Source organism: Rhamphochromis sp. 'chilingali' (assembly GCF_963969265.1).
Source record: "Rhamphochromis sp. 'chilingali' genome assembly, chromosome: 2".
Taxonomy (NCBI): Eukaryota; Metazoa; Chordata; class Actinopteri; order Cichliformes; family Cichlidae; genus Rhamphochromis; species Rhamphochromis sp. 'chilingali'.
In genome coordinates, this window is record NC_137930.1 from 22,362,668 (window position 1) to 22,389,122 (window position 26,455).

The 26,455-nt window shown below is 40.0% G+C and overlaps 1 protein-coding gene across 1 annotated transcript in view; it reads right to left on the minus strand.

Moving 5' to 3' along the window:
* The window catches only part of pappaa (pregnancy-associated plasma protein A, pappalysin 1a), a 103,020-nt gene extending 76,565 nt beyond the window's left edge, over nucleotides 1–26,455 (minus strand). Inside the window, exons 1-6 of the mRNA XM_080874104.1 lie at nucleotides 25,472–26,455; nucleotides 18,156–19,260; nucleotides 9,501–9,646; nucleotides 8,889–9,182; nucleotides 8,354–8,546; nucleotides 7,994–8,115 (exon numbers count right to left, since the gene is read on the minus strand). Coding sequence (XP_080730230.1) covers nucleotides 7,994–8,115; nucleotides 8,354–8,546; nucleotides 8,889–9,182; nucleotides 9,501–9,646; nucleotides 18,156–19,260; nucleotides 25,472–25,862 — 2,251 coding nt within the window. The 5' untranslated portion in view covers nucleotides 25,863–26,455. The remainder of the gene's footprint in view (nucleotides 1–7,993; nucleotides 8,116–8,353; nucleotides 8,547–8,888; nucleotides 9,183–9,500; nucleotides 9,647–18,155; nucleotides 19,261–25,471) is intronic.

Sequence of the window (26,455 nt, forward strand, 5' to 3'; positions counted from 1 at the left end):
TAACCCAAGGCAGTATAAACTGTTTTTTGTTTTGTTTTTAAAGTTGATTGTCAGTACCCTTGTTTGTTTTGGGGTTTTAAAAATGAATTTAATGTAGCTTTATATGCAAATGACGTTTCCACATTCAAATTTTACACATTCCAAGAAATTGGTGCCATTTGGATTCTTGTAACAAGGTTTTGTTTTGGGTAAAATGGGTTAGTGCTTGTTATTTTTTGTTTTCGCTGCAATTTTTGTTCCCCTTCTGTTAAAAATTTGAATTTGTCACATCCCTTTTTACAACCCCAACTCTGAAAGAAGGAATGGGATAATTTGCAAGAAAATTTGTGTAAAAAATATTTGTGCTATTCACAGTAGTAGATACAAAACATGTCAAATGTTTAGACAGAAAAATACCACCACCCCTCATTATGAATTTAACGGCAGCAGCACATCGCAAATAAGTAGAGACAGTGTTTACCACCATTTCTTTTATTTAACAGGAGCGCATAAACATGTGGGAGCTGGGGAGACTTTTAGGAGACAAATGTTGTTCTTGGCTGTTCTTGTCTCAGTCCTGGGTCATTTTTATCATATTTTGTTTGGTGACACATTGGTTTAGCATTGTCTTGCTGAAAGAAGTCGTGATCTGAATGACAACATTTTTTACGAAACCTATATATACCTTTCAGCACTGATGGGGCCTTTCCATATGTCCAAAGTCACTAAATACAAGCTCATACCTTCAGAGATGGTGGCTTTTGAACTGAGCAGTGGTAACAAGCGAGATGGTCTCTCAACTCTTCAGTCAAATTTCAATTTGTTTGACCACAAAACAATTTTCCACTTTGACCCAGAGAAGAAAGTAGCATTTCTGGATCATGTTCACACATGGCGTCTTCTTTGCATCATAGTGCTTTAATCCCAGTTCCAGTTAGCACAGCAAACTGTGTTCACGGATAAGGATTTGTGGACCTGTTCCTGAGCGATTCTGTGACTTCAATGATAGAATGATGTCTGTTTTTTAATGCAGTCCTGCTTATTGCCACCAGGCCTGGGGGCATCCAATATTTGATTTCTAGTCTTGTCCAAAGGCGTACTAAGATTTCTCCAGATTATCAAGTTTTTATTATGAGATTATGTACTCTAGATGATGAGCTATCCATAGACCTCACAGTTTAAATTGAGGATTATTATTTTGAAATTGTCATATAATTTGTAACTGCAGTTTTTGTGCAGATTAGTGAACCTCTGCTCATCTTCACCTCTAAGAAGCTCTGGCATTCTAACATGCTCTTATTATACCCAATAATGTCACTGAGGTGTTGCCAATTAACCTAATTTGCTGCAAAATGTTCCTCCAGCTGTTTCTTTTTAGTGCCACTTACTTTTCCAATCTTTTGTTACCCCATCATCAAATTAAAAATGAGCTTTGAAAGTTGCTGCATTCTGTTTTTATTTACATTTTACACAAAGTCCCAGCTTCTTGAGATTTGGGGTGATGGAAGTTCCCTGATTGTTCTCATTAAGAAATGACTCATGAAGTAGCATACTTTCAGTTGAAATGCAAGGCCTTCCCCGAAAAAGACATGTGGATGTGAGCATATGCTGCTCTAAAAGCTGTTTACTGTGTGCAGAACTGATGAACTGATGATTATAACTTTGGCATAGGTATGAATGTCTGTTGTCTCTGTGTAACCCCTCTGGCAGAACCTTGTCTTTGACCCAATGGCAGCTGGCAGCCAAATATTTTTCAGTAATTGTTGAGCTAGGTTAAACTTTTTTGCTGGACAACCCTGCATATTTCCTCCATTTGTGTTACTCCAATACTTCTTTTTTTGTTGTTGTCTGGTTGATATGAGGAGAGATTTATATTTTTTACCAAATGTATTTTTTGTTTCTTTCTGCTAATCAAGCAAATCCTTCGTTTGGAGGTTTATGCTTAACTTTAAGAGTATTACACTCTGTGAGGCTTGCTTTTTGCCACATTTAAACTTTATTTAATAACTGTCTGTTAAATGCATCCTAAAGGCTCCTTGTCAACAAAAATGGAATTCCTGACTCGGCAATGACACTGGCCAGAAAACTGCGGCTGAAACATTTTGCTCTTTTCAAGTCAAGACAATTAATACTGGCTGTAATCGGTGAAGTACAACTCTAGGATAGATGTTGGTTACAATCATACTGATCCAGAAAAAGTCCATAGAGCTGGATGAATAAACAGACAGGGATATGTCCGGGCATGCACACTTTATGCTTTCTAAGAAGTGTCTGGCTCTGGCTTTCACTATCGATGACTCACTGTCACACTGCTACACACTTCCTCACTTAGAAGGCAGACGTCAACCCGTCCCCCCCTCCAATGCTTTTGCCCTGACACATACAAACAGAGAGACACTTTGCAGACACACAGACTCACTTATACAGGCAATGGGCACTCTTGTCTTGAAAATATATATCAAATCAGGTAGCATTTACAAGCCTTTTTTTTAAATTTTAAGTTATTTTGGTGCACAGTGAAGGAGCTAACTACTATAACTCAAATAGTTATACCATAAGAAAATGTTACAAAATTTACAAGGGACTTTATGCTCTCTGTACACTAAAGTCACTGTAAATTTGGGGTGAATGTGTTAGAATTAAATAGATTTTTTTTAGCTGAAGCAGCAAATGTGTCCTTTGATTGTGACAGAATGACCAATGCGCTGTGTTTGATCCTGGCAGGATGGATGACAATAATCTCATCCTTTGATATATTGTTTTGTGCTCTGTAGTGTCAATTTGACAGCAGTAATGAAAGACAAGTGATAAATTACATGTGTAGAAGCTATCAAAGTGTCAAGAAAGACTACCAATATCATCAGCTCTGTTCACTTCATTCCTCTCGTTTAATTCCCAATGAATCCATCCATTTATCAAACCATCCATTTCAGATGTACTTATTCCATCCAACTGTTTTCTTCCGTTTATCTAAATCAGGGGTGCTGGAGGGGCTGGAGCCTCTCCCGGGTGCCATAAGGCAGGATAAGGGGTCCTGAACAGGCCGCCAGTCTGTCACAGGGCTAACACAAAGAGACAGACAACCATTCATGCTCTCATTCACACCTAAAATTTAGCATCTCAAATTAACCTAATGAGCGTGTATATAGAGTGTGGGAGGAAGCCAAAGTACCCAGAGAGACACCAAACGGGCACAGGGAGATCATGCAAACTCCACGACAAAAGGCCCGACACTTGGCCGGTGGACTCAGGCCCAGGACCTTCTTGCTGTGAGGTGGCAGTGCTAATCACCATTCTGCTTGCTGTTTTTCTTTGTTTGTTTGTTTGTTGTTGTATTGTTGTTTGAGCCTAATGCAAAATAGCAGTCTATGCTTATACTGTCAGGCAGACAAATCTTTAAAAACTCTTTTAGTGAGGTGTCTGCAATCTCTGATTTTTCACAGATGCTTGCTGTTTAGTTTAAAGGATTAAATCCATAGATATTTAGAGAAAATAATGTTTGTGCTACAGATTGCAAGTGAAACACTGCAAAGTAAAGCAAAATACAGTTGTCAAACATACACATCCTGAACCTTTTCGCTTGCATCGTGCAGTACTGTTTTCAATCAGTCCTCCTTCACTCATGTCACCAACCACATGCAATTCTCTTAACTATCTTGGGTGGTTTCGATCCCACCCAATCTCTCTTACCCACTCCTGGAATCCATATCCATGTGTTTTTGCCCCCCCCCCCCCCCCCCCCCCCATTATTGCTTTTTTACTTCAGCCAAATTTCTCCAGGGCTTAGAGTAGTAAAGATTTATGAGAAGCATTCTGGCTCACCCTGGCCATGCTAGTGTTTCCCAGTCAAGTAGTATAAGGAGGAAGACATTGAAGAACAGGTGCCATGTATGTTTGCATTCACGTCAATGCGCCCATCTTCCAAAACAGGAATTCTTGCCAGTAATCTAACTATAATAATCTTAAAGCAAGTAATTTAATGTCTAGCATTCTAATGACAGAACGTGACTACTGATCACATTTGCAACATTATAGAGGGACAGCAGCTGCAGTATTCTGTGTATCCAGTGAGAAGCTGGCCCGAGCAGAGTTAAGAGAGAACCAAACAAAGACCCTTTCCAAGAGGGAAAAAACAGTTTAAACACACATCATATTAGACAAGCCCAGACTTGCCTCTGGTTCACACACTATAACCAGTGTAAAGGCAAGGTTCAGCAGCTGCTGTTCAGCATCCACACATACTGACACATGATTCAGAATTTTAATCATCTTTGATTAGGATTCATTTCTAGCCTTGTGTTGTGGTTTGACTGTTACCGCAGGTATGACTTTATTATTTATATTTATTGTCACTGATGTGTACGTGAATGTAAAAGTTGAATTTATTTATTTTTATATAAGAGTCTGCTGTATAAACACTCAGCAGGTGCTTTATAAGGTACACCCTATGGACCTAACAAAGGTACATGGGATGTACACATCCTATTGCTGCACCTGTTGGATTGACATCTGGTGACTGTGGTGGTCATTTCAGTACACTGAACTCCTTGTGATGTTCAAGAAACCAGTTTGAGATGATTTGGTCTTTGTGACATTATGCACTGTCCTGTTGGAAGCAACCATCAGAGGATGGGTGCACTGTGGTCATAAAGGGATGGATATGGCCAGCAACAATATTTAGGTGAACTGTGGGATTTAAAAAATTTTTAGTTGATGAGCAAAGTGTGTCAACAAAATATCTCCCAGACCATTACACCAACAGTAGCACCCTGAACTGGATGGATCTATGCTTTCATGTTGTTTATGCCAACATCCAAATATCACAGCAGAAATTCAGACTCATCAGATCAGGGGATGTTTATTCAATTTTCTGTTGTCCAATTTTGGTGAGCCTGTGCAAACTATAGTAGATTCAGTTTCCTGTTCTTACCTGATAAGCACAGCACCTAGTGTGGTCCTCTGCTGCTGTAGCCCATCTGCTTCAAGGTTTGACATGTTATGCATTCCAGAGACGCTTCTCTGCATACCTTCTTTGTATTATGTGGTTTTCTGAGGGGCTGTTGCCTTCCTATGTGCTCAAAGGACTTTGACCTCTGCCATTTTTGTTACTCACTGGTTATTTTCATTTTTTCAGCTCATTCTGTGTAAACCCTAGAAATGGCTGTGCAGGAAAATCCAAGTAGATCAGCAGTTTCTAAATTTCCTTTTTTTTTTAATGAAGGATTATATAATTTATGCATAGTTATTTCATGAATATGTGCATTCCTGTCATTTTGTAGGTTAGGAGTTAAGCTCATATTTAAATAACTCTGCTTAAATAAACGTTTGTTGTAAAATGTAAATCCTAGTAATTCTATATATTTGATCACATCAATAACATTTTTGTGAAATTAAATTTAAAATTGAATTTGAAAAAATTCAGTATTAAACAGTGCTTATAGTGCTTCATATGAGAGATAAATAAACATATATTCAATTTAAACTAAAATAAAGCACAGTAGAGACAAGTATAGATCCAAAGAAAACCTGTCCAAAACAATCAAAACCTTGCCAGCCTCTTAAATTGTAAGGCCTAATAATGACTGGATAATAGATCTCGGTCACAGAAGCTGCAGGGTTGCCCGTCCCTGTTATGGATTCTGGGCTGGTTCTGCACAACCTTATTAGTAATTATGGTTTTTCCCAGTTGCTAAGATCCTTTTTTCTGAAACCGTCCCCTCTTTTCTGAAAACTGTAAACACAAAACCCAATTTTCAAACAACATTAACAAAACCTCTGACTCTACTGGCAAAAACCAAACAATCACATCAAAACAATTTTATCTGTGCCCAAAACCGCACAAAGTTTTCAGATGACAGAAAAGTCAAAAAAATAATAACACTACAGAGCATTCCTGAAACACTACAGCAAAAACAAAAAGATGAGACATTTTTTGTGAGTAAATTATAGGCATGTAAATCTCATACTATACGTTTCAGGCTGTCCATTGTATGTACACAAACATGGTCATTCCCAATTGCCAAGTTTTCATCTGACATTGTTGTTCTCGATCTCCCATTTCCTCCTTTGCGCCTCACATTGTTTCGATTTATTGTTGGTATCAACCGTCAGCTCATTCTTGCTGGCTGCGCACTCTGTGCTGGCATTTGTTGGTTAACATCAGCAACAAGCCATTGTGTTTAAGAAGTGACATCTGTTTTGCAGTTGTGTTTAACATCTGCCTCCTGTAGTTAGGATTATACATCACAAGTGAATAACTGTTCGAAATGTGTTTTAGTGAGTGTGAATATGTTTAGAGATTTGCAATGAGAGCGAATGAGATCCTGCAAATTGCGCTTAACTAAGCGAAAACTAATTAAGCCAAACAGTCCAAATTGGTAAATGGACTGTGCTCACATAGTGCTTTTCTACTTTGAGCATTTAAAGCACTTTCTTACAAGAAGGCTCATTCACCTATCCACACACACACACTTTTTTCTGTGCCCAACCAGTTTTAACCAAATGTTCACACACTCACACTTTGATGCATTGCAGGCAACTCGAGGTTCAGTATCTTGCCCAAGAGTGCTTTGACAACCAGACTAAAGGGGCCATGTTTTTATTTTATTCTGTTTTGTGTAGACAAGTTGGCAAAATATAACTTTCTAAGATAAAGTCAATAACACTACAAAACATTATTATTACTATTATTATTACTATAGTTATTTTTAGGGGTGCTATGATGAAATTTAGAGATGCCTGAGCACCCATGAAAAGGTTTAAACGCCCTTGTGAGTGAGTCATTGCAACATCTTGATTTCTTTTCTTTTTCAGCCGTTCTGTAGTACATTTGCTGGAGCGCTCTTGCTCTTTGTTCTGTTGCATGACCCTGTTCCAGCCAAGCTTTGGCAATAAGACAGATGGCCTGACTCTAGAATACTTCATGGTCATGGTCAACTCAATAATTACAAGGCCCCCAAGTCCTTTGGCTGGACAAATCATCTCCCTTACACCGCCATGCTTCACAGCTGGTGTAAGGTGTTTGTTCTGATATTCTATGTTTGTTTTTTATTAAACTTGTTGCTCTGCTTTATGGCCAAATGCCTCCACTTTGGTCTCATCTGCCCAATGGACATTGTGCCTAAGAGTCTAATTGTGCTGTTGTGAGTTTTACATTTAAGATGCTAACTGAGGTCTGTGGATGTACCTCTTGGGTTTTATTGCAGTTTCTCTAATCATTACACTGTCTTCAACAAGCAGTTGATAAGGTGCACCTGACAAAGTGGTCGCTGAGTGTTTATATTATTTCAAATGTTTATTGCACTTTTAGCTGCACTTAGTTACATGCATGCATAATATCCAAAGTATGTTTGATGCTGCCACTGCCAGGACAACAGTGAGATCAGAGGTACACAGATGGGACAGCAACTATTTTTAAATCTTAAATACTTCATCTCTACTGCCTTATTTATGTCCCAGTCCAATTCCTCTTCTTTCAATTCAGCACCAGGGCAAGACTAGAAAAGGGAAAGACAAGGCTCCTCTCAGTAGAGCGTTAGGGCTAACATGTGATCTTTGACCTTGGTTTTGGGCCTGAACCTGCATATGGGAATTGTGGTACCATACAGCACCATCCATTGGGAAACGACCTCCTTGATCCTTCCATGTTGTCCCACGGCCCAAGTGTTATGAATCCAGTGAGTCATTTGCATAGTTTAGGGTTGAGTCAGTCACCAAAGGTTTCTGCATGTTGGGGTACTGACTCACACAAATTAAACAAACAAACAAGCAACAAAAAGTTACCTCAAATTGTGTTATGGTACTGTAAACTGTGGATGTGGTGTGGTTTTTATATGAAAAATTGCTTTTAGAAGAAAGAGGTCAAAAAATCAAGAAAGTGACAGATGTCTGAATGACATCAAAGATGTGTTTCTTTGATGTAACAAAGATGTGTTACACTTCCACAGCAAAAGCCAGACTAGACTGGGAAAATTCAGTGTCAAAAAGAAGTCAAGTATAAAGTACTGTACTGTACCTTCAGCCTCTCGAGGGGACCAGTGACCAGATGGATCACATGGTCGTGGAGAAGACGAGTTTGATGCATACTGTAGTAGGACTCTCCCTTCAGTGCATTTGTCACACACTGATCCCACTTCTCTAGGAAACCAACAGGCAGTACAGCAACCAACTTAGATACATACCAAATACACGTCATTTATACGCAATAAACAAACACAAGAAGTGACAAGACAATTGTAACAATGTTAAGCTTATTAAGCCCTTTAGATTTGGACTCACTTTCAAGTACGTAACTGTGTAAACAAGATATTTAGTATTAAATTCCCATCACAATACATGGATGTATCAGAACTATAACATATCTAGTTCATCTCACCTGTCATAAAACTGTCCGGAAATTGGTGGAAACCATTCCAGGGTGATGGAATTATGATGCTGCTCAACCACCTGAGGAGCCATTGGCACCAGAGGAGGTTTGGAAGCAGGCTGCCAGGTCTGATAGATGAGGTCCAGGTAGCAGTGCATCCTAGCCACCTGGTTCATTGTGAAAGAGTCTGTACAAGCATCATCTGCAGAAAAAAGAGGTAGTTAATCAGTGTGAGGATACAATTTGAGATTGATCATCGTGCAGGTCCATTTTCTATGAAGAGAACAAGCTACTTTAACAAGCTACAAGATAATTTATGAGCATTTTCCCTTTAAATAACTTTTTAAAATTCTTTAGCACATTATGAGTGCCATGAAAGATTCGCTAATGCTGAGATTCCCTAATACTTTTTACACACACTATGCACACAGACTCAAAAAGTTCTCTGGGACAATTTCTATACATTAGCTGTGACACACAAAAAGGGTAACTATAAAGTTTTCCTCTGGTAAGTAGCTCAACACATGCAGAGGCCCAGTCTCACCTGCATAACTCATGTAATTGTTAAACGGTGTATGCGTGAAATGACGGATGCCACAAGTATCATTGCCTGGTTCAGGATCGCTGCAGCCTTTGTATTTGGAAGTGGGTTTGGTGTCTGCACACAAGTCCCCAGTCTCCATTGAGGGCTCAGTCTCCAAGCACGCATCATTGCATGATTCAGTCTCGGACACACCTCGAAACACGTGGTAAAGGCCGAGGCTATGACCAATCTCATGGACCATTGTGTCAGTGTGACCAAATGTGCCGTAGAAGGAAGGATTCAGCACAATTCCACCTGGAAAAACACAGTGAAAGAAGTCACTCGCACTCAATCACACACCACACAAATGCCTTTTCCTAATGTAGTGTAAAGTAATTGTGGCACAGGGGTATGATTCAGACAATACATTATTCATGGGCCTCCTCAGCTTCATTATCACCTTCTTCCCTGTTAGAGCTGTGATGAAGACAGAAACTGCTTGGGGCTTGAACTGTAATTACTCCAAATCAACAATCTGGGCTGCCAAAGAAGTTGAAGGTGATGTGTGCCTGTACTTATGTAACTGCATGTGAGTTTGCATGCATGCATTTATTTATGCGCTTTGTCTTTTACCCAAGTGTGTGAGGGCTTCTTTGTCCCAGGGCCATGTGGCAACCCCTGCCAGATCTTCATCAGAAGAATTGGCAAAGAAAACATTCAGGTGAGTTGAGCCATCCAACTGCAAAATCTCTTTGATCTCTTTCATATCCAAATAGGCTCTGTGGAAAAAAACCCCAAAACAACACAAACACAGTATTTCACATTAAGTTAATGGCTTAACAATTAAGACAGTCATTTCCAGATTTCACCAAGTCCAAAAAAAAAAGAAAAGAAAAGAAAAAACACTGTTCCTAGCCAAAAGAGCTTATGCAGTGTCATCATTCACGAAACCAGAACTCAGATTTAGGTCCCTAATGAACTAAAATATTTATTTAATGTGCTGGCAGTTGCAAGGACCTTGAAACCAAAAGAATGAAGTTCCAAGAAGAATAAATGATCTTGTTGAAGCCAGCTAGTGTTTTAAACCATGTGTACAAATTAATAAGGACGTAATAAAATGCATCTTCTTCAGCTGGTTAGGGGTGAAGAATGTTTTCCTTCCTCCATCCAAAATGAATGTTGACTACAAACTATCTGGCACTGCCAACAAGTACTTACATAACAATAAAATTATGTTTTACTTTCTTTCACCAGCGACTGTACACCAGGAGAGGGTTGTGATGTTTTTAAATATAATTATATTATTATAATCACTGTAAATCAAGTTGCCATCAGTCTGATTTACACTGAACTAATTTCAGGCTTTAAGGCTCATTTACATTTTTGTGGTGGAAGGGAGAGTACAGACCATGTTGTTGACGTTATCATTTAGAAAGTACAATAAACCGTATAATAATCCCAAATGTGCAATTATTGACAGAGTTTGACTGGAACTACAGTGCATGCTAAGAGTCACTATGATGTTTTTCTTTTTGTGTGCATGACAGTGTTTTATGTTGAAGGACGAATCAAGTAATAGCCAGTTCTGAAATGGTTCTGGCACCTTATAATTTCAACATACAAGCCACATATACTTTACTGCTGAAAGTCAAATTAGACACTTGATATTGTTTCAGTTCTTTGAGGTTTGTGGACATTTGTTTACTCACAGCTCTACTAAGATCCCGCCACAACATTTCTGTTGGGTTGAAGTCTAGACTTTGACTGGGTCTTTGAAACAGCTTCTTGAGATCATTGTCCCATAATTTCCGAATTCAGCCAAACTTGATCCTTTAGACACATGACCTTAAAAGGGTCTGACTGAGTTAATGGCTGCAAGGTCCCGTGACTGCAAAACAAGCCTAAATTATTACCCCTCCACCACCGTGCTTGACAATTGGTGCGAGTTGTTTGTGCTGATGTGTTCTGTTTATTTTTTGTGGCACTTTGCCTAATGGCCAAAACATTTCCACTTTGGGTTCATCTGTCTTGTGGGTTGATGAAACTTGGCAAACTTAAGCTGTGCTATCTCATTCCTTTTGTAGAGAAGAGGTTTTCCTGTGTCGACCCTTCCAACCAAGCCATACTTGTTAAGCCTTTCTATCAGGAAGGTTTTACCATGTTAACTGAGGCCTGTAGAGTCTGAGATGTAGCTCTTGTTTTCTTTTTTTTGTATTTTGGCTTGTTTGTGGGACTTCTTGACTCTTCCTGAGATGTGATAGCCCAGGCCACCAGACCTCCAAAACTCCTGTTTTTATTATTTGATTAGTAGCAATTGGCTTCTACCCTTTTAGTTCTCACAGAATCTTGTGGGTGTGCTTGGTTTTTCAAAAAACTACTGGGTCCTGGGAAAACTTTTTTCCTTTTTTCCCCACATGATTGCACTCCAAAGTTGTAAATATATATGTATATTGTGATAAATATTTTAAATATGAAAGCCTTTTTCTTTGAATGTCTATAAATACCAACATTTTTATACAATGCATGAGAAAATTTTACTCTACCCTTTTGTATTAAGAAAAAATATTATAATTTATATGATGGATTCTTAGCATGCTCATAGAATGAAATAATGTCCTACAACAAGATGTTCTATTCACTGCATCATGAGTTTTCTACCGAGAATCTGAGACCAGTCTGACTTTATGTCAGCCTGACATTTGAATTAATTGTTTAGGTATTCCGATGTCTCCCTTCTCAAGGCATAATCTTCTGTCTCAGGCTCTGTGAGCATTAACGGCAGTACAAATGAGTGCAATCACTCAACACAATGAGATATCTTTCCAGCAGTGAAACTGTCATTCATTTTATGAACACGTCAAGCACAGTTTTCTCTATGAGCCTGGCTGGTGGTCCTGGCAAACAGCATCAACAAGCTCAGTCATCTCTTGGAAGAGTCAGTAATTTGTTGCATATGCTGAAATGATAGTTTATTCTTTCCCTTTGGCTTAGGGAGACTTTTGAAATAGATATTCAGTGGATGTATAAACAAGAGTTTATCAGAAACAAAACAAGACCCAAGTCATACTATGGCAAATTAGGTCTGTAGATGTTTTGACCCATTTTGTGTGACCCTTTTGCCTGCCTTTTATTTTGTGCTCACATTTTGCATGTCCTCATAAGATTAAGTGAACTGAGGCTAAACCTGACTCTCCTCCAGTAAATAAAAATAAATTGATTTCATTCACTGTTCTTCTTCTGTGGTCACTTGTAGAGGGCAAAAGGCAAAATGCACCCTGGAGACCCGGCTGCCAGTCAATCACATGATTAGCTCAGGAAGACATATCCACACCTACAACCACTTTAAACTTTGGATTGTGGGAGGACAGCCACATAGGCAAACTCCTCAGAGAAAGGAGAAACAAAACAGGAGGTCCAAATTTAAATGCTATTCACTTTGCTTTAATTCAGTGTCATTTTAATCATAGACTTCCCTGAGCACGTTGGATTTTATTAACTTAGTACATGAAAAGTGTAAATTGTTTTTAAAATTTGTTGAATCGATTCCAGCACCAACTTTTCGTGCATGCAAATCAATTTGTAAAAGTTTTTTTTTTCACTACATTTCATATTACATTTGTCCCACTTAAGGGAACTGAGGTAAATATATAGATAAAAGGAAAATCTTCAAAGACTCATACCTTTGTGAAGTGTAATCCTGGACTGAGCTATTTATATTTACTCTCCCACTCAATACATGAAATGGGTGAGTATGTTTTGAATTGCTATGAAGTAAGGTGGTGCATAGTTCCACTGAATGCATGCACCTGATTTGATTACTTTACTATGCCAGCTGAAGTAAGTCACCAGAGGTTATCACAAACAAGTGTCACAAACTACAGCTGTTTAATTAAGTGAACGATCCTGTAATCATTTAAAAGTGGAGATGTCAGATTTGATATCTTCATGTTTCAGATGAATTACAGTGTTTTGTTTGGTTGCACCAATAGGCGTAGCTGCATGGGCATTTTAGCATTAGAAAAAATATGTCTTTGCATGCTGTTTTTCCTATTTATGGTATCAGGTACTTTAAATTGTAATTCAGAATCAGAATCAGAATACTTTATTGATCCCTGGGGGAAATTATTTAATTGTCGTGTGTTGCATCTGTGTGTGTGTTTTGAAACAGGGTCTTTTTCCTATCTTCTAGAGATCTTCTGAGTTAGACATCTTATGCAACTCGGTGCATTTTAGCATGTAGACATGGTCAAGACGACCTGCTGAAGTTCAGTCAGAATGGGGAAGAGAGGTGATTTACAAGACTTTTGGATGCCAGATGAGCTGGTCTGAGTATTTCACAAGCTGCTGATCTACTGGGATTTTCCCATACAACCATCTGTAGTTTTCACAGAAAATGATCGGAAAAAGAGAAAATATCTTCAGTGAAAATGCCTTGTTGAGTCAAGGGGTCAGGGGAAAATGGCCAGGCTGCTTGAAACCAACAGAAAGAAAACAATAACTCAAATCGTCACTGGATTGAACTACTGGATGTAGAAGACCGTTTCTGAGAGCACAGCACAGCAGAAGACCACACTTGTTAGCTAAGAACAGGAAAGTGAAGCTACAACTAACACTGGCTAACTAACACTGACAATAGAAGATTTGTAAAATATTTCTGTCACCAGATCTCAATCCAATAGAAAACTTTTGACCTGTGATGGAACGTCTGTATAAAATATTTAAATGTATGCCTCATAGCATATGTTCTTGTAGCCTAAAAACAGTATTTTAAAAGTCAGTAACACTGTTGTTTGGCAGTGTTTTGGAAGAATTTTGACCAGTGAGATAATTTATTTTTCCCCACAGGAGTAACCCTACTAAAGTTACCACCAATGCACATTTTATATGCAGCTACACAAAGTGCCTCATAAAATCAAGTTTTGCTGGACAAATCTGCTTCTACCTGAAGTCGCAAGTCAAATAAGGGCTGCTTAGTGAAGATTCAGTGCTCCCCTAAAACAGACGTTTTCAATAAAAGGTTTAGTGTACTACATGCTTTCGTCAAGCCTATGCAAGAGCAACAGAGGGCATTCGCAGGGGCCAGGTCTAAGGAGATAGACAGAGAGAGAGAAAACAGATCATATAAGGTCCCTCTTTCTAATAATTTCAGGAATTTCATTATTTCCTCAGAAAATATTTGTCCAGAGTTTTTGGACATGCATGTTGGGAGAAAGGGGTCACGCGGTTTTTGATGCTGAAATGAATGAGTCAGCATCAGCAATGAATAAGGGGAGAAATTCTCTATTTAATTTACTAATCACAATTTCATTTTTTTAACAGCCTTGGCCCTTAACACTTTAGTGTGCAAGAGAGAATCAAAGCGAGACTCAGTTTTACTGTAGTCAGCTGACAAAAGCTGAACATACAAAAAGCTTTTGTATGTCTGTCTGTGCATGTTTCTGATTTCACACAGTGTTGACTATGTTGTCGTGGATGTTTTACATTTTCGTTTGCTGCCGTTACAGGAACTCATTCCCCAATGACACTATCATAGGGATGTAACCAGAACTGCTCTGAGAATTGAACTATCTATCTTACTCAAACCTCCCTGCAAATTACCCTTTACCTCACTTTACACCAACCGCCCAATGTTCTCTCTCATAGACCCCTCAACTATTTCCCCATCCACTAACCCATGTTTCCCACTCTTGCCTCTTATCATGTTTTTTCAGCTTAGATGAGCCACTTGGGAGAGACAGGATTTTCCATGCATTTAACCACACTACTTTTGTCCTGGGAAAACAAGTTTCAAAGACTTACAAAGAGAGAGAAGGAGAGAAAAAAAAACGAGGGAGGGAAAGTGCAAAAGGTAAGGCGAGTGAAGAAAATTGATCCTAACTATAATGAAGCGTCACTGCAGGGCATCTCTGCTGGGGAAATTCAGGGGTCCATGAGGCAGCTCAAACTGTCGTGTTAATGCTTTTATATCTGATACATATTAAATGGGGGATTATGACTTCATCCATTTACATCCATATATAATTCATATAAAGCCATAAATTCGCCTCGTATACATGTGTCTAGGGCAGCTAAGTGTGAAAGCTGGGGCACGCTGGCATGGCAATGACAGTCTCATAGCCAAGAACACTTTTGAAATTAGAGGGGGCCCTCAGCTCCCCTGTCATCAAGTCGGTCAACACCACAGCCCCATCATTCATCTCTGTCTTTATTACTATACTTAGGCTCTCTTCTTTAACCTTCCAGCTTAGTCCTCGGAATATTTCTCCCTTCAAGGAAGACACATGCATAAGAAATGTTGCTGAGTTTTGTTTTTTTTAAATCATTGTTTAGAGACATATGAAACAGATGATTGGATAGCCCCGGGCCTTTCTACCTCTCCAAGTTCTTATCTGAAGTAAAAGCCCTTAATGGAGTGCTGAGTGTAACTCTCTCACTTTCTGGCAGAAATGTGTGAAACGCTTCATCAGAACCTTACTTGACTTCGGAACCACAGTCACCTTGCCAATGCAATATCAGCTGAATTCCCCCATGTGTCATATTTTCAAAGGACCACCAACAGAATCTGGCTATATATTATCCCGTCAAAGCCAGATGCGACCCTGCATTCCTACGATAGCCCACGTAAAGCCACCCACCTCCCACAATCCCTTCAGTCCTCTAGTTATGCAGAAAATCTACTTTTTCACTTCTCCCAGCCCCCACAAGAGTGCAGGTGAAACTTTGACAACCGGTGGGCAATGGCTTTAAAGGGGAAGTGAAAAGTCCTGGTATTTACACCCAAGCACTCCATTATGTTTTATGGGACAGGGGCTTAAGGTTTAGACGACCAACTGTAAAACTCTATGTAAGAGCCCTGCACCAAGCTGGAATACAGCGTGGAGAAGGAGTGAAAGACATGAGACACTCCATCCATTAACCTGCCACAGGGAGAGGTATTGACTCAGGAGGGAGGGGGCAGGGATGGCAAGAGGCTGAGGGAAAACAGATGACCTGTTCGCTCCTGACAATGCCAAGCCAGAACTTCATTTTCTAAAAGGCTAAAATGGTTGATTGTGAGGTGTTTCCAAAAGATTTCTTTCATCAGTTGCTCTCAAAAATGTCATGTATTAAGTTCCTGTGTACCCTGTGATTTTGTACCTGTAATTATATCAATCTCTAATTGGGAATAAAACAAGCACGTATGTCTACATATGTCAGCTTGTCCAACAATAGATACTCATTCTACCATTCAGAAAGTGGATTCTCATTGCATGCATTACAGACACACTGTCAGATATATCAGGCTCCAGACACGAGAATGTTTAGCCTTAAAATGAATGCTGTCAGATAACATCAAATACCACCAAAACCAGAAGAAGTGTCAAAACCGAGGTCTGTGAAAACAATGCAAAACATTCTCTTCAGCCAAATGTGGAGCGGGGAGGGGGAAATATTATTAGTGGTATTTTCAGAAGAGAAACTGATGCAGCACCACTGAGCTGCATGTGTCCTGTGTTAGCCAGATTTTTTTTTTTTAAAACACTACATGTAAGTGGTAACAGGCCCAAATGCTGCAAAAATAAATGCAGGACCTCACAACCATTGTTCTCCTGCATACGCAGTACATTGTTCATCCAGAATTCCATAATTAGGGAGGAATGTCAAATTGTTTGTACTCTCTGCAAGTCTCTCTCCAGACATACCATAATCAAAACAAAATAAGCAACCACTTGGGGAGATTATATCTATGTTTTAGGCAAAAATCTTTCTTTCTGTGCATTTTATTTTCACTTTTGCTGCGATCCTTCCTTTCACAAGCCCATCTTTCAAATTGCAACAGCACGCATTTTGCCAATACTTGATGTCTAAATGAAGTAGTTAGAAACCCATTAATCAAGTGGTGGCTAATGATGACTAAGTTGGAAGGGATGTGGTGGGAACTGAGATATGGAAGCAATGGCAAACCCACCTGCATTACCCTCTGATGTTGTTAATTAGATGTCATTATTTAGCTATTTAGCAGTCATTTTAAACAACGGGACAGTGCCAGATAGACAGCGCTTCCAGCTTAGCTGTGATTGAAAACAGCCTCGTCTCCTTGATTCATACTAACAGAAAGACCCAAACAATCCCACACACTAGGTCTACCTGCTTATGTCCCTTTCACTTGTCCTCACATGACAGTGGCAAGAAATACTGACCAAGCCTTGCCGTTTCTCTCTCTTTTCCTAGCATACCATAAAGACCCCCTGCACTGTCCGCAAAAATGTCTCACTCCACTGTGTTGAGTTTCAGTGTACCAAGAAACAAACAATCCTGCTATTGGAGGTCTGGCGCAAACCTTAATACAGCAAAATTCCAGAGATTTATTCTCCTTGCCAGCTTTTACTCATCATCTACAAACCACAATGAAGTTACCACAAAAACAAAAAAAAATTGAATGCATTTATGAGCAACCCCTGTCTTCTCCTGAAGTTATGAAATCACATAATATTCTTCTTCCTATACAGCGCTGCAAAATGCCTCGGGAATTTTGTTACAGAGGCTATTACATGCAAGTGAAATTACGTTCTTTACATTTCTTTTATGGATAATTCTTTACGAGAAGATGTTTAGGCACTCATACCTGTCTCATTGGGACTCACAAGAGTGGTATTTCATTGAAGTGAATTCCTTTGCTATACGGAAAGAAAATATACTGGACCCTCCTTTTGACTCCTAATTGCCCTCAGGCTGTGTTTAGAATGTCACTCTTTCCAAACTCTCCTTCTATAATCAAGCCAGTTCAATGAAGACCTCTGGGTATAGGAGACAGAGTAGAAAAAGGTGGGGAGAGTTGGTGAAAACTGGATACAAGAATGAGTGGTCTGGCCTGCACGTTTGCTACCAGGAAAGTCATCCAGTTGCGTTTGTTTTACCCTGCTTAAGTGTGGAACACTGATTGAACCAGTCCAAGGCTAGATTGGACTTGCTGCCCCCTGAGGATTTCCTGGGCCACACAGGCTGGGAGTTGAGTTACACTCAGCCTTAGCCCAAATGGTCAGGAAACAGTAGGAGTAGACATAAAGAAAAGCTTTCTACAGGGACACATGTATGGAAAGATTGGCTGTTTGATTTACTCTTGGCATTCGAGGCAATAGTGCAGAGTTGGTTTACCAAAATTACTCAACTATGTCAGAGTAAAAAAAGAAAAAAAAAAGAACTATAAAATCAGTAAATGCTTTTTGGAGGATTACAGTAAAATATGTTTATTTAAAAAATACCAAAGAAAACACTGTATCATACGAAATGTCAAGAAAGTATTCTTACTTGTGTGGAGAGGAACGGTTGAAGCATGTCTTGGTCACGTCTGTCACATTGGGGTTGCAGCAGTCGCCAAGATCATAGAAGAAGTTTTCCCAGTTACACTCAGGGTCACATATACCATTACCCTGCTTGTGTTCAGGGCAGCTGTTTCGATATCTAGATATGCAGTCGCCTGCATCAAATCCTGTTAGCGGATGGTTGCATTCTAGGTCACACTGATCATCGCCAATTTTGCTGATGTCACAGTTAGCTAAGATCAGGCGGTTGCGTAGAGAAGAGTTGGTCACGTTGTGAATGCTAAGCTCCCAGGTTATGTTATAGGGGCTGAAGGCGTCATTAAGCTGCTGATGCTGCAGAATGATCTGGTGGTCTGACACAGTTGGCCTTGTCCTTGCATCATCCCAAATATTTACAACACGATATCGAACTTTCTTTGGTCGGCGGAAGGTCCAAAGTTGGTTGTAGTTTCGAATGACCTCAACGTTGTCACAGACAGTTTGACCACAAGTTGGAGGTTCCAAGCTTGTGTCCAGGAATCCCTCAGCATTTCCATTTCCACCACCATTCACAAACCCTGACCTCGCACCTCCTCTGTGCTCAGGCTGAGGAAAACTACCATCTTTTACAGTCAGCCACTTACGACCTGGGTGCTCAAATGTTTCACGAATTATCAGCTTAGGTAGATCTTGGGGGTCCTCTTGGCCTTGCATATCCCTGATGATATGCCTCTGCCCTCGGGCCTCCCTCCATAGACTCACCCTTTCCACTGCCCCCCTGTAATTATGATTGAGTGCATTGCCCCCGATCATCAGCACTTTGCACTTTTGGGTCAAATGGCTGAAGACATCGCCGGATTGCTCTCGACTAACGGCGACCTGGGCTCCATTGACGAAGAGCTTCATGTACACGCCATCATAGGTGATTGCAATATGTGCCCATTGGTTTGGTATATAATGAGCGTTGGAGCGCATTGAGGTCACTTTGTGGGCACGGTCAGTTTTAAGGGAGAAGAAGAAGCGGGGATCGCGGTCGCCGTATTCACTATCCGCCTGGATGCCAAGCAGCCAGCCTCGGTCACTGGAGGCATAAAAGCATTTGTCGTAAAGGCCTGAAAAAAGAATGAAAAATCAGTCAGTATGTTAATACCTTTATTTGCAGGAGTTAAACAAAAAGAAAGTGAACACATTAACTAAAAGTTCATCATCTCCTGAGGAAGAGCTAGGAGCTATGCAGAAGTGGGCTTGTAGAATAACTATAACACAGTACGTCAGTTTCATTACCAGTTTTTCCTGTGATAATATTTCAGCATTACTTTCAATATATTCACTATATTATCAGTACCTTTTGAATATTTTATGCAATATGTGTAAAAGTGTCGTTTATTAAGGGGAAACAGGAAATGTAAGCAAGGTTAGTGAGCAAATATATTAATAGATTTTTTTTTCCAATCTAAGACCTGAATATTGGGTTGAAGTGCTTGTTTAGCTAAGAGAGAACCAATGGAAATCTCTCACTATAGGCTTTTCATGAACACTGAGCACATTTAAAGTAGTTCATGTAAATGTCTCTTGCCAGTGGGTTAGCCAGAAAAGACTACTTTTCTGCTAAAGTCATGTTTTTGCAGAGGCACCAAAACACCTTTTTCCTGTTTTACTTGGACTGTGTATGCCAGCTTAAGCATTGTAATGTGTTTTCACTTCTTAGGGGATCTCTGAATGCTAACTGTTTGTTTGTTTAGCACTTGTTGAGGTACATGTGTGCAGGCACACAAGTCCACATCTGTGCATACTGCATGTGTTTATTAATGCGTTTCATGACTCTGAGCATATATCCATACAGTCCCAAGTGTGCAAATATTCCAAAACCACGGGGAAACGCCTTACAAGGTCCATTTCAGCCTGTGGAAATCTACCGTATGTGTTCACAGGTGGGGATAGACCTGCACTGCACTCTTGTAATTTCTACAATTGCCAACATCATGCGCTTTTATGTAATTATATCTACCCACAAAGAGACACTCGATCCATGACCTGAAGACCCAGCTCATATAGATATGAAGTATTCTTTACAGTTGCCGTTACGATGAGTGCTTCAAATTCCTGTAAATGCCCTTCATATTTTTCTCTGCTGCCTTTATTATGGTGTGAAAGCTGATGATCACATCTTGGCCTCAGCTCACTTGTCAACTTGGGTGCCTTTGTTGCCCATCGATTAGGTTACCTGAGCCTCTAATAAGTGGCTGGCTAATGGTAATTGTACAGACCTGCTAACTTTGACCTGTTTCTAATTAGATGCACACTGCAGTGTGCGTTCCTTAACTTGGTATTTTCACGGAATAATGTTCAAGGGGTGAGGGTTGGGTTCAGCGTCAAGGTCAGTCCTTCAGTGGATGACGTTTTCAGGCTTTCCACTACACTGGAAGGAAAAAGCTTCCCATCTGCCAGCTAGAGCACTCAAGGCAAAAAAAAAAAAAAGGTGTGCTAAAATGCTCATAGGGCTCCTAGTGTAAACAGCTGTCATAATTCTGCCATGGTCAATTTATCTAACATGGTATGCTTTTCCAGACCCAATATTGTGACTGCTGGGTCTCGCACAAAAACACTTAGGCACACATATGCACATACTTATAAAGACATGCATATATACATTCTCATGAACAAATACACACACCCATGGCCATATGCACAGACAAAATGAAATAGTGAAGTGCACATTTGTGTTCACATATAAACACACACAAAGAGACTGGCGTGTGCTTCAGTCGACCACTGTTTCTGTCAGCTTCAAATGCAGCCCTCCTTGCACTTGCCATTTGTCTTCTTTTGTGAAAACACACTCAGGAAAAAAGGAAAAGTACAAAAACACACATACCCTCACAAAGAAAAATGTCACAAGGTCTTGATAAAAAGCAGGAAGGAAGGGAACATTAAAGACTGTTTACTTTTGAACTGTTTTTGCTCTAAAAGGTCAAAGAAAGGCACTTTCATGGTCATACCTAAGTGACCACCAGCTATTTCCCCATGCAGACAATGGAAAATCCCAATGACATTTTAAAACAAACAAGGATATCATTCATAAAAATATCATTGCACTTTAAAACACTTACCTTTTGACATAGCTTTCAAGTCTCACTCCAAATTAATTCAGCTAAATAATTTGCAGTCATTTTAATTTGGGGTATTAAACAAACCCTTTTCCAAACTGCCATTCAGCCACAATAAGGCGGTGCATAGCTAATAATGCTTAGGACTGATAAGAAGTTTAAACCTCTAGTTGAGGTAACGATTGCTAAGAATAAGTGTTAGACTCTGAGCTTAACCCTTCTTTAAGCATCAACCTCTTTGTGGGTAACTAGCTGTGATCATACACAGCAATGTGCAAAAGTCTTGTGCCACACCTTATTGTCTAATATGTTGTTAGTTGCTGTGATTTATGGAAATATGTGCAAATATACATAGAGTACTACACTACACTTCAACCTCAATAACCAGCGCAGCCTCTCATAGACAAGCTTTCTTGTCACTTCAATGAGCAGATCTTCAAAGCTCTTCTTTGGATGTTGGCTGCCTCTGTTACTGTTTTCTGTCTCTGTCAGAACGATCCCACACTGCTTTAGTAATGTTGAGGTCCAAGCTCTGTGTAGGCCAATCCATGACTGATAAAGGAATGCGTTACTGCATTGGCAGTAGGACTTCTCTGTGTTCATAACATCCTCACCTTTGACAATATCCAAACACCACTTGCGGAATTGCGAAAAAAAAAAATCAAATTTGGATTCGTCACTCCATTAAGATCTGTTGCCATTGATTTTCAGTCCAGTCCAGTTCTCCTGTAATTCGGCAAACCTCAGCCTTATTTCCATGTTTTAGTTCCTTGAGAATGGCTTCTTATCTCTCTTTAGCAATCATTGTGTTTTATGTCAAGTTACTATTTACAAAGTGCCTAAAGATGTGATTGGCAGTTCTTTGCTCAGCTGTCTGTTATCTGCAGGCACAATATTGGTTCATATCTCTAGTTAGGTGTCTTTTTATGTATGTATGATACATAGCTTATGGTTAAAATATAAAAAAACAAAAAGACATTCTTATTCAAATGATCAACTCCAAGGACTGGACTGAAAATTAATGCAAAAGCAGCCAATGTCCAAAGAAAAACTGTGAAAGAGCTTCAGAAAGCCTGGAGAACTATTGCTCAAGACGGCTTAAAAGATTCGCAGGAAGGTCTGGCACCTTGGAAGCAAAATATAGGAAAATAAGAGGAAGCTCAAAGGTTTTGCACAGTACTGTATCACACTTAAATTAATAAACCAATAAGATACTTTTTCTAAGTAGCCATGAAAAAAAACCTTAAACAAACTTAGTTTATGAGCATGATATCTATTGTGTATCGTCCTGCAATGAGGAGATACATCTGTTATCAACTTAATTATCTGCCAGCGACTGCACATAATTGTCTCCAGCAGGTTATGAAGACAGCCTGCACTCCTCTTGTGATTTATTTTCCTCTTTCGGGAAAACCCGACATGACCTGGATACAAAGGCTAATCGGGCACAACAAATTTGGATAACATTCGGACGCAGAACTTGATGTTCTGATTGTGTGCTTAGAAAGGTATGTGTGTTTGTGAGTGGTGCTCTGTAACAGTTCAAATACTAAACCTGGGATTAATTCTGACCACATGTAACTGTCAAATGTGACCCAGAGGGGTCTTGTGATTGGTTTTAAGGGGCTGAAAACTATTCAAATGTGTATTTACAAATGTTTTATTTGATCACATAGATACTATGAAACTATAGCTTGAATAGTTCCTTTATCATAAAAAATAGTTAATAAAAAAAAGCCAGTCTACAAATATGGGCTGCAAAAACTGATAAACCTCTTTAAATGCTGATATTTTAATATTTTGCCAAAACAAAAACTCTATAAATATAATAAAAGTAACTTAAAGCTAAGTCAGTCATACTGAGTGCAATAAGGGAAGATAGTTTTCTTTTATCTATTTTTCCTTACTGAAGGCATTTTGGACACAATCCCATTCAGAATAATTTTATGAGGCCAGAGGAAAGAAACTCTTACTCCAACTGGTCAAAGAGTCTCAAGTAACATAATATATTTCACAGTTGAGACTGCGCTCACTCTAACTAGTCAGTTGCACAGAAAAGAGCATCCTGTAAGAACTGTATAAAAAAAGGGGGGGGGGGGGGGTGCAATTGTGGCAGTCAAAAACAAGACAATAAAAAAACAGTTCCTCCAACAACACTGTGCTTAGATCAAAACATGGGGATGGAGCATTTTAGGGGCACAAGGATTTTGAGGTCTCAATTGGTTTTAAAAGATTAGGCTCAGTTGAAATTGTTAGACTGACAAATTTGTTGTCTTTAGGTCCAATCTCTGGCTCACTGATGGAAGGAAATCTTAAAACTGAATACACAAGGTTATACAGGAATAGTAATCTCTAGAAGGCAGTGGTAGGTGGGGGGCTGGGCACAACAACAACAACACCTGTAAAAAATGATGAAATCCCATACCACATCTGCAAGAACTATAACGTTCATTTTTGTCAGAATTGTGTACGAGATGTGTTTATTTAACTCTGTGGTCAATATGGAGGCCGCCCTTTGTGCTATTGCTTTACTGGATTGCATTATATTGCACAGATGTTCCTGTTATCATGTCCATCCTCTATAAAAAATCAGGAGTCACTCAGGTCACAACAGACCCTCTTACCCCCCTCTCCTCTAGATTAAGACTCTTACAAGGAACTGGCTTTCCAGAGCATGTTCCTGCCAACTGGCCAGGGTTAGCTACTGTATGTGAATACAGGCAGGCAGAAGTGAATTTTTTATTATTATTTTATTTTGTGTGTGTGTGTGTGTGTGTGTGTGTGTGTGTGTGTGTGTGTGTGTGTGTGTGTGTGTGTGTGTGTGTGTGTGGTACCAGGGTTTTTGTTTTCTGGGCGTTTCTTTTGGAGGGCGAGGTGTTTGTTTGATTGTTTTTGTTTGTTTTGGGTAGATAGATTAGGACACATGCGGCAACAACGGAGCAAGGAAGCAAGTAAATAAGTAAATGTATTGGTAAAGTTGAGTAAAGTCCCCTAGACGTGTGGACTTGGAGTAAGCTGAGGAGGACTGAGTTCAATTCAGTTCAGTTCAAAGAAAGCCATCTGCACAAGTACTGTGGCAGACAACGAGTTGCTACGCTCCCTATCGGCAAAGAAAAGAAATAAAAGAAAAAAGATATCCGATCGTGTAATGCACAAAAGCTCCGTTGGTCACAACCAACAATGCCGTTTAAACGCCTTTTCAGTGCTTCTTTACGCACGGCTCGAGAACAGGAGAAAAAAAAGCGCACAGATGATACAGTGCTTTCCTCTGACGGCTGGGTCTTACTGAAGTGACTGGACCCCGCTATGCTCTGTCGCTAGATAGAGAGATGCATCATCACTATCTGATTGTGCCTTAAATTAGAAACTCGCCGATGATGACGACCATGATTTCACAGAAGCATCTGCGTTTTGGTGACAGTGCACAACACCATGAAAGCACACCACATAAACATAAGCAAACATAAGCATCACATTTTCGCTCAAGAAGGGGGGAAACCCTGGATCCCTCAGTCCTGTCTCGTAACTCCGGTAGCCAATCCAAAGGTGTCGATTTGGAGGGGCCGGGTGGGGAGGGGGACACAGAAACACACACACGCGCGCGCGCACAAGCTTGCGGCTTGAGCTGCGAGCTTTGAGCGCCTCCACATACATCGAGTCTCTCCCGTTTTGTGCCTGACGTGACATGCTCCCTCCCAAACTTTTGGCCATTACATCATAGCTTTAAAATAGCCAAGTCGGTTGAGAGATTACATTTTACGCGCAGTGACATCAGCTGACGGTCAACTGATGCAGTAGCCTATATCTGCTGCTACTAATCCCCACTTACATTTCATGACTTACAATTCTTATTACTCACGTACACATTACAAAGTGGTAAAACAGAGGGGGGAACACATTTGCGTTATAAAATTTTACTGCAGCGATCATACCTCTGTAAGGTGGAAATCTTAAATATGATCAAAATCTTCAGTGACCCTATAGTTGCACTACCTAAAATATCCGCTGTACTTTTTAGAGCATTACATCATTGTCTAGTCTGATAGATGAACTCATTTTCAACTCGCTGAAACTGCATGTTGCTTTGTTAAATAGACTGGGATAAAACGCTGAAGGTTTGCATGTTTATCTTCCATTCTTTCTTCAGTTTGAAGTTTAACTAATAAAAGGAGTTGTGCAGATGATAGGATGGAGGATGTGCTATAAAGTAGCCTACCTGCGATCACTGTAGGCGATCGTTGACCTCCCTCCGGTTTGATCCACATCTCCACAGTGAAATTGCCTCTGGGTATCTCCACGCCAGGCTTCAGCCGTAGCTGATCTCCCCTGCCGGTAAAATAGACAGCTTTCCCTCGGTCTGGTGAGTTTCCCTCCGCTTGAGAGGAGCGCCGGCGCTGCCGAAGCACCCGTCGCTCCAAGCCGGGCAAAGAGCGTTTGCCCCGGGGCAGACGTGTGGCACAAGCCCCTGGGATGGTGGCTTTCGCCTCCCTAATGCGCACCAACTCCCTCTTGGATCTCCCCTTTTTCCGGACTATCCCGCACTCTGATCCAAAACACAAGATGAGAATCACCAGGCAAGACACCCAGGGTGATGTCCAAAGTTTCATTTTTCGGGAGAAGAAATAGCAAAAAATTAAAAAAATTAAAAAAAAAATAAAATATGAGGAAAAAATAATAAAAGAAACAGTGGAATAACTACAAAAAATATGTCCACAATGTTCTTCTCTTTGGGATCCTCTCGAGTTTTTCCTTCTCCCTTTTTACAGCGGTAGAATGTCAAACCGTAGAAACTGTCTAAATAAACCCATAAAGCTATGCTGTTTTTCCCTCTTTATAATGCTAAGCCACGACCCCCTCTCTTAAGCAAAACTACTCTGGAGACATTCAGGGGACACAGGAATATTTCATTCATGTATGTGTTCCACGGTGCCTTTTCAATGGGTCCCATTTAGCCAAAGGGATGACTAATAAGTAATCAATCAAGAGGGGGGTCCGGCCGATGCCCCCGCATCCCCCTTTGGACGGTAGGAGTTACTTGCAGAAATCCACAGTTGTCCGCCAAGCTCTTGTCACACCTTTTTGTTGTTTCCTTCCCTACCCGTAAAAGAGAGTAAGTAATGGCACATAGACTATTAAATTCCAAAGGAAAGTGTCAGCAAACCGACCTCTCATATTTATTACAGAAAACAAGAGGTGAGAT